The 16,425-nt window shown below is 41.6% G+C and overlaps 1 protein-coding gene and 1 pseudogene across 2 annotated transcripts in view; both read right to left on the bottom strand.

The window, feature by feature from the left end:
* The window catches only part of NT5DC1 (5'-nucleotidase domain containing 1), a 145,171-nt gene extending 143,154 nt beyond the window's left edge, over positions 1-2,017 (bottom strand). For both annotated transcript variants that reach the window (XM_034669019.1, XM_034669020.1), the window contains exon 1: positions 1,745-2,017. In XM_034669019.1, coding sequence (XP_034524910.1) covers positions 1,745-1,837 — 93 coding nt within the window. In that variant the 5' untranslated portion in view covers positions 1,838-2,017. The remainder of the gene's footprint in view (positions 1-1,744) is intronic.
* Positions 2,018-8,821: 6,804 nt separating this feature from the next.
* LOC100472214 lies at positions 8,822-9,330 on the bottom strand (annotated as a pseudogene).
* Between the last annotated feature and the right edge of the window lie 7,095 nt (positions 9,331-16,425).

The raw sequence follows: 16,425 nt of genomic DNA, 5'->3' as shown, positions 1-16,425 counted from the left end.
AGGGGGCTGAAACCAACTCTTCAGATCTTCCCCCAATGCATGGCCACTTGCAAAGCCTGTGTCTTTCTCTGTATCCAACTGTATTATGGTGCTCAGCACACTGCTGGCATTTCATAAAAGATTTCTGAACCAAACAGGATCCGTAACATCCCAGGTTCTTTCAGTCTTTAAGCCTCCCTTATACTGGAGCTTTTTAGAGGATCTTGCATTCTGAGATGTGATGCTCACACGTGCACAAAATGGGTTTTAAGATCAGTAGTTTAACAATACTTCCTTCAGATGATGGTGGCCACAGAGGAGATGCAAGAAAACTCACATTTTCAGGAGGGAATTTGAAAGGCCCATGAGGAAGGAAAATATGAATCAAAGATCTAGAAAAAGTAGCAGCCAAAGGATCAAGAAGAAAAGCTTTCTCAACTTTCAGTATCACCAAGGAAACACCTGTATAGAAGGAAAGCAGAAAAGTGTAACAGCAGGAACGGTACACTTTTTAATTGTTTTAAGCATCTGTGCATAGATATCACAGGAGCAACTCAAACACTGTTTTGACCTTTGACAGGTACCTGAACTGCCCGCTGCGGATCCACTGACCTCAGGGTGATGAGGGATGAGTAGCAGCACTGGCTGATGTCTGCACCAGGGGCCTAGAGCTCTAACCATAAATGGTGAGGCTTAAAAATGGTTTGGATGGTAACCATAAAAGCACCTGTATGGGTCAAACACTGCTCTAAGCATTATACATCTATAACTCAGTTCTTGCAACCTCTTGCGGGAAATCCAATTATTTGTGTCATTTTATAAACGGGGAAACTGAGGATTGAAAAATAGTTCAGTAACTTGCCCAAGGTCACAGAGCTCGTAATGGAGACGCTGGTGCTCTAAGCCGGGCAGTCTGGGCGTGGAGCCCTGCTCTTCCTAGTCAGCTTTTTTAAAAGGCTTGGACGCTTAGATCTTTGACTAAAAAATTTCTGCGAACATTTTATATTAATTTCCGTACGAAACCAAAGGAAAGGTCGGGGGGGCGGAATTCACCTGAGGGTGTGGAATCAGACATACTCCATTCCCCCTTCTTTCCAAAGTTCTGGGAGGACCCCAATTTAGTAGGCTGCTGTTAGGATTAGAACTTATTCAAAGGGCATGGTGCACGTAGGAAGCGCGCAGCGAACGTTCATTTTCGTTTCTTGGTAGAAAACAAAATTAGGGCTAAGAGTCTAATGACTTTTCGGCTAGCGTTCCTTCCAATACACCACACAATCCTTCCATGACTGCAGTGTTTAAAAACTGACAGGTGGTCGCATGGACACGCAAAAGGAAAAATGCACATCAGGAAAACACAAGCCCAGGTGGCTATCTCACAGCGCTGCTGGAGGCCAGAATGACTTGCAGGGAAGTTCCAAGGCCAGGGATCTGCAAAAGACACCCCCAGATCCCCTGGCCCCGCCCCGCCTTCCGTCCCAGGAACCCTTGCCCCCGCCCGGTGCCGCACGATTTGCCCCTCCGCCCCTTTACTTCTCCACCGCGCTCTCCAAGTTGGCTAATAGCGGGGTGCACTGAGCCGGTGCCGACCGCAGGGGCAGGGCCCGGGGGACGTACACTTCCGCCCGGCCTCGCGGTGGGAGGCCGAGTTCTGCGCAGAGGCGTGGCGGCTGCAGGCCCCCGGCAGCGCTCGCCGCCTGACCCCGGAGGAAAGTCCAGTCCCCGGCCACGATGGAGGTGTACGCCCCGCGCAGCCCGCGCCACTCACCAGGGCGCTCTCGGGCAGATTGTAGCGACACAGAGTGTGGTCCATGTCGAAGCCGACCACGTCGCAGGCGGCCAGGGAGAAGTGCTGAGCCATGGCTGCGCTGGAAGCACTGGCGAGCGCCTCGGGCGCCGGGAGAGTGCAAGCAGCCGGCGGTCGGAACGCTGCGGGACGTTGCGGGATGGGACCGGACGGGACCGGGGCGGGGCGGGGCTGCGGCCACCCCCGGGACGCAGCGCGTCGGCCTCCAGCGCTTCCCGCGCCCGCGAGCGCCGCCCCCGGCCACGCTTCTCCCCGCCCCTCGCGCGGCTCGCCTCCCCGCGCCGCCCCCGCCGCTTCGGCTCCCTGCGGCCAGCCGACCTCCGCCGGCTGGCTCCCGGCGCCTCACTGCCGCCCACCCCCGCCCCGCAGTCCCGAAGGCGGGGGTGACCGGGAGCCGAGCCACCGCTGCTGGACCTGGGAATGCAGCTGAGTCCCCGTTGGCACATAACCTTTGACACAAAATTAACCGGGCTCCCCTTCGTTTTCGAGGTGCCGCAGAAACCAGGACACTGTAAAGTTAGACCCGACCCTTTGCTCTTGTGCTGAATAAGGTAAGATTATGGCGTAAAATCACTTTACTAATAATTATCCTCTGACACAATTAGCCTAGAATTTGGAAGCTCTCTTTGCCCACATGCTCTCGATGGGTTGAATATTTCGTAGCTTCCTAAGTAGTTAAAAGACCTCTATTTCCCCTTGTGGAGTGCGTTAGAAAATAAATTTATTAGAAGGAGTTGAAGGACCATTTTTCAAAATGACGCTGATTAAAGGAACCAACGTTGGCTGTTTTGTTACTTGATTATCCTATTTTTTGTTGGAATGAATTTTTCTATGAAAGGGCAGCAGAAAGTTGATAGAACATGCTACAGAATAGAAAACTTTCTGCAAACAGATGGTTTTAAGATTTATAGAGCACAAAATGACTCGTGACAATAATCTGAATTCTCTCAAGGACTGTGTATAGCTAGTATTATTTTAGATGCATAGGAGAAAAGTTACATACAGTGGATGCTTAAGGTATTTAATTTTGAGAACCCATATGAAAGGATAGGACTTTGAGATCTTTAAAATTAGTTGAAAGAGAAAATACAATATAATTTTACAAAAGAAAACGTAAGTCTATTATCTTTATTCTACTTCTGTGTTAAATTTAAAGGAACATTGTCCAATGGAAAAAAAATCAATAGTTATGACATAATAAAAATATAATTCATTGACAATTGCATTTAACCCTTGCAAATACTAACCGTTATGAGGCCAACAGACCAATCAAGGGATTAATTTAGTGCAATAAATAGTTCAATTAGCTAAGACACTTATTACACCTAGTGGACCCATTTGAATAAATTGAATACTTGTTCCATTATAACTCTTAAAAGCCCCAAACAAATCTCTCTGGAATAGGAAGAGGAAACAATCCTCAAGAAGATTGAGCTGCTCACTGACTGATAAGAGTCCAACAACCATGTTTTTAATGTCTGTGAATCAAAAGAGAAGAATCTGGATTGATTCACAGTTTGTACCTATTTCCCTTTTATGACGCTGTTGTCCGCGAGCATTGACTTTAGCATTCCTCTTTGCCCCCTGCAATAAGCCTGCCAAGGTCAAACTGCCAGGTAGACTACACATCGAAGGCTGCAAGGGTATCTTCTTGAAGGGTATCTTGTTTGAACGCAGCATAGACACTTTAGGGACTTCCCTTAGTAATGTAAATGTACAAGTGCATTTATTGCTGGAGGGAAGAGTACAAAAGGATTGTGTTTCCTGATGTAAGTGTCCCTGGGACTGGAGTTGGCCTTTAGACCCAGATGGGCTCATCAGCAAACGTTTCTACTTGCTGAGTGACAACTGTTAGGTTTCTTTCACTCCTCAAGTCCAGTCAAAGAGCTCTGTGCTAGAGTCTAGACATTTACATTTTGTGGGAGAATTTAGCAAACAATGCACTCCAGGCACCCTGGGCGCTCTTACCACCACTCCCTGAACTGTATTCACCTTTCCTGCCCTCTACCTCAAACCTCATTTTAACTCCTTTAAGAGCATGTGCGATGGTTCCCTCTCCCTCCCCCACTCCTTACCTAACCCTGAACTTAACACAGACATTCACTTTGTTTCATAGGGCTTATATTCAAATAAAAATATTTCCTTTTTTCCTGTACATTAAACTTTTATCTCATGTAGTGTGATAAAATACCACAGCTGTTCTATTATCAACCAAGAAAGAGTTAAGTGTTCTTAGACCAATTATTTTCGGTTTCTTTGAGTGATGTATTAAATATGACAGTGTTGTGACAGAATTGCCCCCCCCCCCAATTCATATGTTGAAGCCTTAAGCCCCAATGTGACTGTTTTTGGAGATAGGGACTTTGAGTATTTTTAAATCAGGTCATAAGAGTAGGGCCCTAATGTAATATGATGGTGTCATTATAAAAAGAAGTGACAGAAGAGAAACGCATGTATAGAAGAAAGGCCACATGAGGACACAAGAAGGTTCAGTGTGTAAGCAAAATGGAGGGTTTCATGAGAAACCTACCCAACTGGCACCTTGATCTTGGACTTCCAGCCTCCAGAGCTGTGAGAAAATTTTCGGTTGTTTAAGCCACTAAGTCTGTGGTATTTTGTTAAGTCAGTCTCAGCAAACTGAGACAGTCTGTAAGATTTGACCCTAACCAATGTTGTTGGGTCAAATGTAGCAAATAGTATTTGCGTTTGAAAGGTCCCCGAATGACATGAAGTTTGAGCTTCTGCTTAAGTTTTTTTGCTTAGGTAATTTGTTGGTTTTTAGAATTTTGGTATTTTTATTTGAGTATAATGTTAATACTATGTTGTGAAATTTTAGGATTGTTTTAGTATTCTGTGTACTGAGTTTTTCCTTTTAACTTGAAAGTTATGAGATAATTTAGAAATGCTCAGAAATAATTTTTTGCCGATTTTCTAGAATTGAATTTCGTCATTAATGGAAATTGAATTACATCATTACTACTGACCTATATTTTAATAAAGTTAATACTATAACTTAGCAACTTTAACTGTAGGTATGGCTTTTACTTGTTATTAACCTAACTAATAAGTTTGTGATCAGCTAGCTTGTTTTAGACTCTAAAATAACTTACTAAGTGATCTTTTGTGAATTTAAAATACTGCAATTTGATATCTACATTGTAAGTGTTATTTACCAAATTGTTATTTGGGGGTGGGGAGAGGTCTGTTTATTCTTTCTTTAGTTTAAAATGTGTTTTTCTGGGGTGCCTGGGTGGCTGAGTTGGTTCAGTGTCCAGCTCTTGATTTCAACTCAGGTCATGCTCTCCGGGTTGTGAGATCGAGGCCCACATTGGGCTTGGCACTGAGTGTGGGGCCTGCTTAAGATTCTTTTTCTTCTTGCCCCCTCCTCAAAAAAAAAAAAAAAAAAAGGGTTTTTTTTAAATTCCCCAAAGTAAAAATTGTAATGTTAACTTTTGATATCATCTAATCACCACATCTTCCCTAGATCATATAATTTGCTTAAGGGGAAACAATAAAGTTTATTTAGTAATTTGAAAAAAAAGATAAAATATATAAATGCCTAAAAGTTCATCTCTGTAGCACTTAAATATTAGTCGTTTAGCTAAATAGAATCAAAAGCTGATTTGTAATACTAGACGGTGGCCTAAAGATGGCAGTAGTTCTGCATTAGGAATATTTTTCATTTGATTTCTTTAGTAATTTAAAAATCCTTGTTTCTTAATAAAAAAAGTGATTTTCTACTCCCCTTTTCTGCTCTTGCCCCAAGAAGAGACACCTACTTAGAACTTTTACTGTAGTTTTTGTGTGTGTATATATTTATTTTATTTTTGTGTGCGGTTGTATTTATTTTTGACTGTGGAGGGAGAGAATATAGTGGGATGAAGTTGTTTGGTAGGAAGCTTCTTATTAAGGTTGTACATCAGTAAATAATTAACGTTTAAAATATGAAGTGAGTTCGTCTTGCAGAGAGAGCTAAAATACTAAGTGGCAGAATTGTGATCAGCAAGATCTCTAAGGATGTAGCAGGGGATTAAAATTCAATTGATTAGGACACTTGCTGAGTTTTGGGGTCAGGTTCAATCTACTTTAACAACATATTACGGGAATCTGGATTTACCTGCCGGTAAGTTGGAAATACAATGTGAATAAACTCAAGGTGAACTCAGCTAGTTCTAGGTTAAACTCAGTTTCTCTCTGTTTGACCGTCAGTCTTCCCTTTTTCTTCTTTTTGGGAGGCGTGGGGCTTCCAAATTGCGGCAGGGCTAATATATTGCCAGTGAGTCTTGGAACAGACTTCCGGTTCTCGGCTCACGGCATCCAGACATCTGCTTCTCCATCCCTGTCAGTATTTGGTTACCTCTGGCCACGGTATCCGCGCCATCATCAACTGTGACTGGGGCATTGAACTCTGCAACACCTCTAGTTACAGTGTCATCAGAAAATTTTTAGTTTTAATCCAAGGCGTGAGACCGTTTTAGGCTTTCCATTCTGCACGCAACCAGCCTCTGCTCCTCTCTTGAGGAATCCTAGGAAATTTTCACAGAAAACTTTTGGCTTGAAGCCACAGAAAAGAAGGGTATGTGTTTCGGCGTGGAAAGGTGGGGTGGCTACCTTGGACCCCTCTATCCAGATGTGACCCACTGTTTCTATTCTTTTTTTTTTTTTAAAGATTTTATTTATTTATTCGACAGAGATAGAGACAGCCAGCGAGAGAGGGAACACAAGCAGGGGGAGTGGGAGAGGAAGAAGCAGGCTCATAGCAGAGGAAGCCTGATGTGGGGCTCGATCCCATAACGCCGGGATCACGCCCTGAGCTGAAGGCAGACGCTTAACCTCTGTGCCACCCAGGCGCCCCCACTGTTTCTATTCTAGTGATCGCTCTCTGTTATCACAGGACACTCTGGAAGGCTATCTTCTCTCAGAATTTCAAATGAGAATCAAGACCCAATTCTCTCTGCTTTGGGATCCCCAAGCTCACGTGAAGGTTTCTGTTGTTTCTCCTGCAAGGGATTTAAACCTCACAATGGGATGGGGTGTAGGGTCTCTTACTCAGGGACCCATACAAATGACGCACTCTAATGGTGCCCATCCTATTCCCTGGGGCTAACATTGTCAGATAAAATACTGAATGCCTAATTAAATTTGAATGTCCCAAATATCCCATGAAACCTAATATTAAAGAAACTCTTTGTTGTTTCTCTGAAAATCAAATATAAATTGACATACTTTATTTTTATTTGGTAAATTTTGGCAACTCTACCTGAGATATATACTTTGTATCCATTCTAAAACCAACTTAAAAAATTTTTTTATGATTGATTTTTTTCTTGCAGAAAGCTCAGAACTTGAAAAACAGGTGTGTCCTGTCATTTGTAATGGGCTGAGCTGTGCTTCCCTCAAATTGCTGTGTTTAAGCTCTAAACCCAGGTACTGGTAGTGGCTGTATTTGAACATAGGGTCTTTAAAGAAGTGATTAAATTAAAATGAAGCTCTAGGGTGGACCTGATCCAATTTGACTGATGTCCTTGTAGAAGAGGAAATTTGGATACACAAAGAGATACCAGGGGTGCCAAGCACAGAGGAAGAAAGACCACAGAGGAAGAAAGACCATGTGAGGATGCAGCAAGAAGGCAGCAGTCTGTAAGCCAAGGAGAGAGGCCTCTGAAGAAACCAGACCTGCTGACATCTTAATCTTGGATTTCTAACCTCCAGAACTGTGAGAGATAAATTTCCATTGTTTAAACCACTAGGTCTGCAGTATTTTGTTATGACAGCCCTAGAAAACTAATGTAGCATTCGAGATGATTTTTCTACTTTAAGAGTCTGGAGTCCATGCTAGAATACAAAACCAAGAGACTGCTACAGAAAATCTTCCTCTGGGGGGGCCGGGCCTAGAGAAAACTTCTACTACTTTCTAAATGGTGGGGAAAATTTGAAACAAAGAATCTGGTAATATGTAAATATTATACTAGTATGGGCAGAATATCTAAACAAAGGATAATGGATACATTTAAGTCAGACCTTATCTAGGGTGTGGTACTCCTAAGGGATTATGGGAAATTTAGGAGATATCTTTGGAGGCTGGTTAGCATTTTGGTGGTCATAGTAGCAAAGAATATGTGAGCACAGTGAAACGGTTATTACATCCATCCATGGCCCTTCTTTCTCCTCTTTTTCTATTTATGTTTTGATTCCAAATTTTCAAATATTTAAGTGTTAAAATTTTGAGTCCTTTAGGGCATCCAAATACACACATATTTCAGGAATGCCTTATAAACTACGATCCAGTCAGTGCAGAGTTCGCCTTGGCTCAGGTAAGAATCCGTAAATCCGTTGCCTCCAGGGCACTTGAGCAGCATGTTTACTTTTATGACTTAAATGACTGGATGCATCTCACCATCTTTGTATTTTCATCTTTGATCTTTCTCCAGTTATGTACTTCTCACGATGTACAAGAGTATCTTAAATGAGTAACAAGTCCTCTCCTAAGTTGGTATTTTTTAATTCTTTCATTACTTTATCTCAGTTTTCTTATCTGTAAAGTTAGATATTTGAAAGTTTTCTTAAAAGTAATGGTATTTAATATTTGAAAAAAAAGGCATGAAAAATTGAGTATCTCATGCTCATCCACCCTTCTCCACTACTATTTTTTGTTTTTTGTTTTTTTACTCCTCTTAACAAAAATATTCCATATCAGCCCTTTTGAAAAGCAATGTGAAAATGAGTATCAGTAGTCTGAGAAATGATTTATTGGGCCCCTGGGTGACTCAGTTGGTTAAGCATCTGCCTTTGGCTCAGGTCATATTCCCAGGGTCCTGGGATCAAGTCCCACATCAGGCATCCTGTACAGTGGGGAGTCTGCTTCTCCCTCTGCCTCCGCCCCTCCCCAGCCCACACGTGCTTGCTCTCTTTTTCATAAAAATAAATAAATAAAATCTTAAAAAAAAAGAAATGATTTATTATTTGTTGACATATTTATTTATTTATTTTTGCCACTGGTTGTCAAATGATCCTTTATTGAAATATTTTCCTTTGTAGTTAAGTAGTTGGGCATTCCACTATACCACTGTTGATGTCATCTGTGATGTCATGAGGGTGACGGCCATCAACATTGCAGCCCACAGACTTGGCAGTCCCCAGGATCTCTTTAATGGTTCCAGAGAGTTCTCTGGGTAAAGATCAGTGTCGCATCTGTCGGACAGTATTGACAATCTCATCAAACGTGGTATTTCCACTGTGCTTAATGTTTTTCTGCTTCTTTCTGCTTCTTGGTGGTTCCTTGAGGGCTTTGATAATCAGGGCAGAGGCAGAAGGTACCACTTCAATCTGGGCCTGTCTGTCCTGAATGGTCAGTTTCACTGTAATCCTTAGACCCTTCCAATCACTGGTCGCCTTGGCGATGTCATCACCAACCTTTTTTGGAGACCCAGTGGGCCGATCTTTGGGGCCAGGGCAGATGTGGCACCGAGTTCACCACCAGTGCACCTCAGGTACATGACTTTGTTCTCGTTGGGGTTGAACTTAGGTGACATGGTGGAGGTGGGTGGTGTCGAATAAACTCAGATTCGGGACAACCGAAGACAGTTGCACCCTTGCTTCCTCTAAGCCGAAAACCAAAAGTTTGTTGACATATTTAATCCAGTTCTAGGCACCTAGGATTTCTGTCCCAGAAAAATCTCAGGTAACAGGGCAAGTTCTGGACAACGACTATAACAGTTTTTCTTTTCTTGGCAAAGTGAAAGGATTGATAGATTATTGCTATACCTAACAGACAGGGCATACTTACTGTAAGACTCTAAACATTCTCTCTCAAAAGAAAATGTAGAACAATGGAAAGTGTTATGTCCAGTGGGAAATCTCTGTGTATTCAGAAGCAGTACTAACATACTTTTCCATAGTTTGCCCTACTCCCATGTTTCAGCTAAACATTCTAACCATCATTCTTCTAAAATGGATTTTTGAAAAGCATCCAATTAATACAAAAGAAGGCAGGAAAAAAAAGAGGAATAGGTGAGAGCAATAGAAAGTAAATAACAATATGGTAGATTTAAACACAAACATATTGATAATTATAAATGATATCTGAATGATCTAAAGAGAGATGAAAAAAGATTGTCACACTTGACCAAAACAAGATTTAAGTATATGCCATTAAAGAAACCTACTTTACTCATGAAGAAATGAAGAAATAAATACTGTTTGAAAAAAAAATTGAGATGAGGTGTAAGGTATTTCCCATCAAAAACTTTAATATAGTGATCTACGTTATTAATTTTCTTTAAGATGATTTCTATTTAAATCTACTTGTTAAAAACACATAAGATATAAACAAAGGACTATTGCTTAGGTTTCTAAATTTGTGTGGTGTTGGATCTTTCCATCTAACAAAATCAGTTTAGTGACCAAAAGACTTGTTAAGAAGCAAAAAGAAAGTCATGAATTATCTCTCCTATCTTTGGTTGAAAGATGCTTTTAAACCTTTCTCCTTTATTCTTCATACCCACCTACCCACTCAAACTGATATTGGGATTTGTGGAAAGGCAGTAACCACAAACACATTCTGGTTTGCCAATGTAGGTTTCCATGGGACAGACGGTCCCAACCCAGGCCACATGTACTCCCTTCTCCATCCCACAGTTCTCACTCACAGGTGGCTCATGGTCCTTCAAAAACACGGCTGAGTATGTCAGGAGCAGAGATGGGCAGTTCAAGGAGCAATTGTCTGGTCATTCTGTAGTTGATGCTTCTTAACGCTTTCACCATTTTCAATGAGTTGAAGGAAAGTTCCGTTGATTTTGCCCACATTAGCGAGTTCTACCTCATGTTAGGAGCACTAGTTCGAAATGAAGTTGAATAATAAGAAATCTCACTTGTGTAAAGTACACATCTCCTGGCGCTCTTTAGTCCAGCATTACATGTACAGTTTGAGAACCAAGGTAATGAGTTTGCAAGGAAGGATAACCTTATTAAAGGACCAATCATTCATTCATTTGTAAATTCTTATTGAATGTTTGTCAGATGCCCCTGGCTTTTCTTGCTCTGTGCACAAAAATCCTTTCGGCTTGGGGCGCCTGGGTGGCTCAGTCATTAAGCGCCTGCCTTCGGCTCAGGGCGTGATCCCGGCGTTCTGGGATCGAGCCCTGCATCAGGCTTCTCTCCTGGGAGCCTGCTTCTTCCTCTCCCACTCTCCCCCTGCTTGTGTTCCCTCTCTTGCTGGCTATCTCTCTCTGTGTAAATAAATAAATAAATAAATAAATAAATAAATAAATAAAATCTTAAAAAAAAATAAATAAAATCTTAAAAAAAAATCCCATCGGCAATATTAGCTAGATTTGAGAAATTGAACTATGACAATACCTGAGAGAAGATCTTTGACTAGAGACTTTAGGAAGCTACTAAACGTTTTAGCTGAAAATGACTTCACTTGTATTACATACTCTATGGTGCACAATTATACACATGGACATAAGCAACACAGAGTGATGTAGTGATTTGTGACCTTATTTCCAACTTCCTTGTCCTTAAGAAGTTGCTGGAAATTTTTGTTATAGTAAGATAACAAAAGGTCAAGCTTTCTCTTCTTCTTGGCATAGTTCATTTTATGGTTCTTGTTCCACACCAGTGTGCACTGAAATGTTGGGTTCTCATGTCTGTTCCCTTATTACTTTTTGCAGAAAATTCATAATTACTCAAAGGTTAGTGTAAGTAATGCATTTTTCTCATGGGTGGGTTGTCCTGAAAGCAGAGCCTGAGACAAAAACTTGACTGCGGGTGGTTTATTAAGAGGCAGTTCCAGAAATCAACAGTGAAGTAGGAGAGAGTAAGAACCAGTAACAATACGAAAGGGTAACATCGGGGTTACTGTTGTAGGCAACAGTGCTTTAATTCCACTGGGATGTTCCATGAAACGCACAGGATCCCTCCCAGAATTGTACACCGGAAGGAAAGTCTGAATATGTATCTGTTGGCTCCTGTTCTCTTATACTTGAGGGTTGCCTGCCACCTGACTTTCAGGCTGTGTGTGAATTGGAACCCCTCTAACGTCAGTGAAGACCCTGAGGCACAAAGGAGAAAGACCTTGCATGGCTCTGTTGAGGTGAGACACTATTAGTGTGAGTTCTCACGTGAGATGTGGCTGAAATCAGAAGTGGGCTAAGGAACTGTGATTCGGGGCACCAGTGCCATCTGCCACAGTGGCTCTTCTAAAAGCTATTCACTTCAGTATAGTCAGTGCAATTTGTTCCACTCTGTAAGTATCTGGGAGTGGTGTCACTCTGCTCGTCAGTCTGTCTCCAATCCACTGTTCATTCTGTATTCTCTTTCTGTTCATCTGTGATCTACTCTGTGTATTCTCTGCCCCAATGCGAAATAATAAAGCTCTGTGGAAACCCCTACAAATATTTTAGTCCAGTGCTTTCCTAACTTGATCATGTCATGGCTCACATAGAAAATCGTAATGTTTATTTAGCATGTTGGAGCGAACAGAAGACTCTGGCCAGATAGGTGGGGCAGCCTGGGCTCCTGAAGCTCTGGGCCTCCTCCAAGGTTGACAGGGTGCACCTGATCAATATCTTAGCGTAAATATAACCGAGTGTGTTCTGGGCACTATTTTAGTTGAAATACTGTATTGAATCAGGACTTATTTTAAGAAGTAGTAAACTCTTGGCTTCTTAATTTAGTTTAGTAAATGTTTATTGAGATTGTACCATGTGCCAGGCACTATGATAGATACCAGAATACAAAAGTAGACAATGGTACCTTCCCTAGAAGGGCCTTCAGTTTAGAGAGGGAGATTACATACCTGATCATTGTAATACCATACATAAAATAGAAGGAGAAGCTGGTCTGGCATGGCTTTTCACCCTCATGCTGCCTACTCTGCCCAAAATTTTCCTATATTAGGGTTCCCTAGAGACACAGAACCAATAGGATATGTGTGTGTGTGTAGAGAGAGAGAGAGATTTATTATAGCAGTTGGCTCATGCAGTTGTGGAGGCTGAGATCTTCTGTCTGCAAGGTAGAAAAGTAGGGAAACCAGTGAGATAATTCAGTTCAAGTCCAAAGGCCCAAGGACCAGGAGCCTTGATGTCTAGGCGCCAGGGAAGGTGGATTTCCCAGCTCAAGCAGAGAGAGCAAATTTGTCCTTTCTCCACCACCCCCTCCCCCCAGCCACGTTTTGTTTTGTTTTGCTTTGCTTTCCTGTTCGGGTCCTTACCAGATTGGATGATGTCCAGCCTCATGGATGAGTGCGAACTTCTTTGCTCAATCTGCTGATTCAAATGTCTTCCAGAGACACCCTCATAGACTCATACAGAAATGTTTTAACAGCTATCTGGGCATCCCTTAGCCCAATTAACCATCATACCCTCTTTTATTTGCTGATTTCCATTCCCATGCAAGCTACCTCCCACATCACCCTTGGAAATAACATTATTTCATTTAGCTGCAGGAATCTAGAGATATCTTCTTGATTGTTTTATTAGTATCTGTTTTTGTGTGAGTCTTTTCTAGTAGCTTTAAGTTATTTCAGACTGGGGACTGTGTTTTGTTCATCTTTGTATCTCAATTCCTAGCACACAACCTGGTCCATAATGTCCATTGAATGAATGAATGCATTTCCATTTCCTAATTTCTGCATCTTCATCCATTGTGAAATTTTGAATGAGTGTTGGGAAGCACGCACTTGGAGGCAGGAGGCACTGTGTTTGTGAATCCCATATTCTCAGTAATCAATAACTCAGGATTTACATCTCACAGGTTTATAATAAAGATTTTAATCGCTTGGAGCCACAATTTTCAGGCAGTGTTCTGACAACCATTAATTTTTAGTCCTGTCAAATACTAGTGTAAGTATCAGGCACTAATTTTCTATTTGACCTTTGGTAGGCTCTTCTCTGTCTACACCAGGAGCTCATGTGCAGGCTATATAATCACAAGGTAAAAATGGCCTAAGCCAACATTTTGGGAACCTAAAAATTAACTTACCCAGAAACGCTTAATTTTTAATAGTAGATCATTTAGAAAAATACTTATTTTAAACACTTTGGTGTTTTATCATGAGGGTCACAGAATTCTAGTTTCTATTTCTAGATTCTGTCTACATTGAGATAACGCTGCCTGTTGACCCTTGGAAAGTATTCACTGTGATTTAGTCTTGTTCTCAAAGCTCTGTTTTAAAAATGTCATTTGGACATGTGAAGAGTTCTTAATGAGAATGTTTGAATAAATGCTCCTGATAGTGAAGTTGTCAATTTATGCATAATTTATTATTATTCTCTTCTGGAAATTAGCCAGGTAAGCAGTATAAACAACATGTCCATTTTCTCCTTTTATCTTTCTTCTTTTTCACCCCCCAAAATGAAAGTACTCCAAGCAGAGTACACACGTGCTACAGAATCTCTTCTCCATCCCATCTCTCTCTCTGTCTGGCGTGTATCCGAGTGCCCGTGCACACAGTGCATTTGCATGTGGGTGGGGGGACTTGTCAGTGAGTGGAAAAAATAGCCAATATTATTGAGCCTCTTCCATGTGCCAGATAGTGTGTTAAGAGCATTAAATAATGATCTCACTTAATCATCAAAACACGGAAATAGGTAAGAATACACTCATTGTAGAGATGAAATTCAAATCCTGATCTATGTGACAGGAAGCCAGCCACTTTTGCTTTTTTTAAAGCTCTATTTCACTTTTCCATTTGAATTTTTTCTTTAAAGTTATTTCTGCATAATACATGTGTGTGGTGAAACCAAAAAAAGAGAAGCAAATAGAACAAAAGCGAAAATTTCCTTTCACCATTACTCAATACGTTATCATTTCTTTTCCCAGAAGTAACTACTATAAGTTGAACACATGTTCTTACAGACCTATCCTTACATACAAAATGTATGTACATAATTTCAAAAAATATTTTCAGGGGCGCCTTGGTGGCTCAGTTGGCTAGGTGTCTGACTCCTGATTTCAGCTCGCGTCATGATCTCAGAGTTGTGAGATCGAGCCCCACATGGAACTCTATGCTGAGCGTGGAGCCCGCTTAAGATTCTCTCCCTCTCTCTCTGCCCCGCCCCCTGCTCGTGTGTGCGTACACTGTCTCTTTCTAAAAATATATATATAATTACACACAAATATATATTTATCAACTTACCTCCATTCACCCTTCATATTTCCCATGCCTTGATTTTAGCTCTAGCTCTTTGTAATTTTTCTATCCCCACTTCTTATTTTTTAATAATTATGATACTCTAGCCTCTCAATTCCTTTAATTTCTCTTCTGTGATGATCTTGTCACTCACACTATTACTACCCTGTTCTATTCTTCCAGCTCATTTCCTCGTTTCCAGCTCCAGCCCTTTGAATGCACTGGTATCTACAGCCCAATGATTGCCACCTCCTTTTCACTGTCTTTCACTACTCTTATGTTCTCATTTTTTTCCCTAAATATTCATGGAGAATCATTATAATCATTTATATCCTTAATTCCTGTATTCCTTTCTCACCTCTTCAAACTAGTGAAAAATCACATTCTGGTAGTGGTAGATACTGAAAAACAAGATAATTCAGGATGCCTGGATGGTTCAGTCGGTTAAGTGTCTGCCTTCAGCTCAGGTGGTGATCCCAGGGTGCTGGGATCAAGCCCCACGTCAGGCTCCCTGATCAGTGGGGAGCCTGCTTCTCCCTCTCCCTCTGCCCACCACTCCCCCTGCTGGTGCTCTCCCTCTCTCTCTCTGACAAATAACTAACGAACTAACTAAATAAATAAATAAATAAAATCTTTTAAAAAACCCCAAAACCAGAAAACAACATAATTCTTCCTTCCCTGTATCTATCTATGCCCTTTGCAATATGACTCTGCAACCCCTCACGTAAGGAATAGAATCTGTTTCTCCTTGAATTTGGTGTAGCTTTGTGAGTTGCTTTGGTGAACAGCATGCAGCCAAGGACGTTTTGTCAGTTCTGAACCTGAGTCACAAGAGGTGTTGACCACACTCATTTTGGGAGCCCTGCTACTGCTATGTGAATAAGGTGGGGTTACCCTAAGGGATGATGAATCATTATTCGTCACTCTAGTCATCCATCCTGTAGTCACTAAAATACCGGACATGTGAGCAAGGCCATCCAAAATCAGTCAGTCCCCAGTGACTTATGAACTGACCTTAGATCATGTGTGAGCCCAGCCACAATCAGCCAAGCTTCGTTCATGCCAACAAGACTACCTAGCTGACTGTGGATTCCTGGACAATAATAAATACTGTTCTAAGCAACTGAGTTTTGAGGTTACTTGTTATGCAGCAGTAGGTAAGAGATACACAGGTTACATTCAGCTCTCTTAGTTCTCTGTATTTATGCCTGAACCGCTGACCCTGGCTGAAGAAAATACACACAACCTTTGCGCATGTATTTCAATGAGTACCAAATGCTGCTGAGCAGTCATACTTCACTGCCCTGATGCACTCACTCCACTGCTGTCCTAGATGTTGATGTTACGGTTTTCCTCTCGGCACACTGCTGCCACGTCCCTTCATCTTCACTCTCAAGTGTTGACCACGATTCTGTTTTTCTGGAAAAATACCCAGTACCAATGAGCACACATACTTAGGCACTCTACCTTGCCTCCTGTTCCTGTGGAGCAGTGGTTCTAACATTGT

This window comes from Ailuropoda melanoleuca, chromosome 10 (genome assembly GCF_002007445.2).
Source record: "Ailuropoda melanoleuca isolate Jingjing chromosome 10, ASM200744v2, whole genome shotgun sequence".
NCBI classification, from domain to species: Eukaryota; Metazoa; Chordata; class Mammalia; order Carnivora; family Ursidae; genus Ailuropoda; species Ailuropoda melanoleuca.
This window is presented reverse-complemented; position numbering and strand designations above follow the sequence as displayed.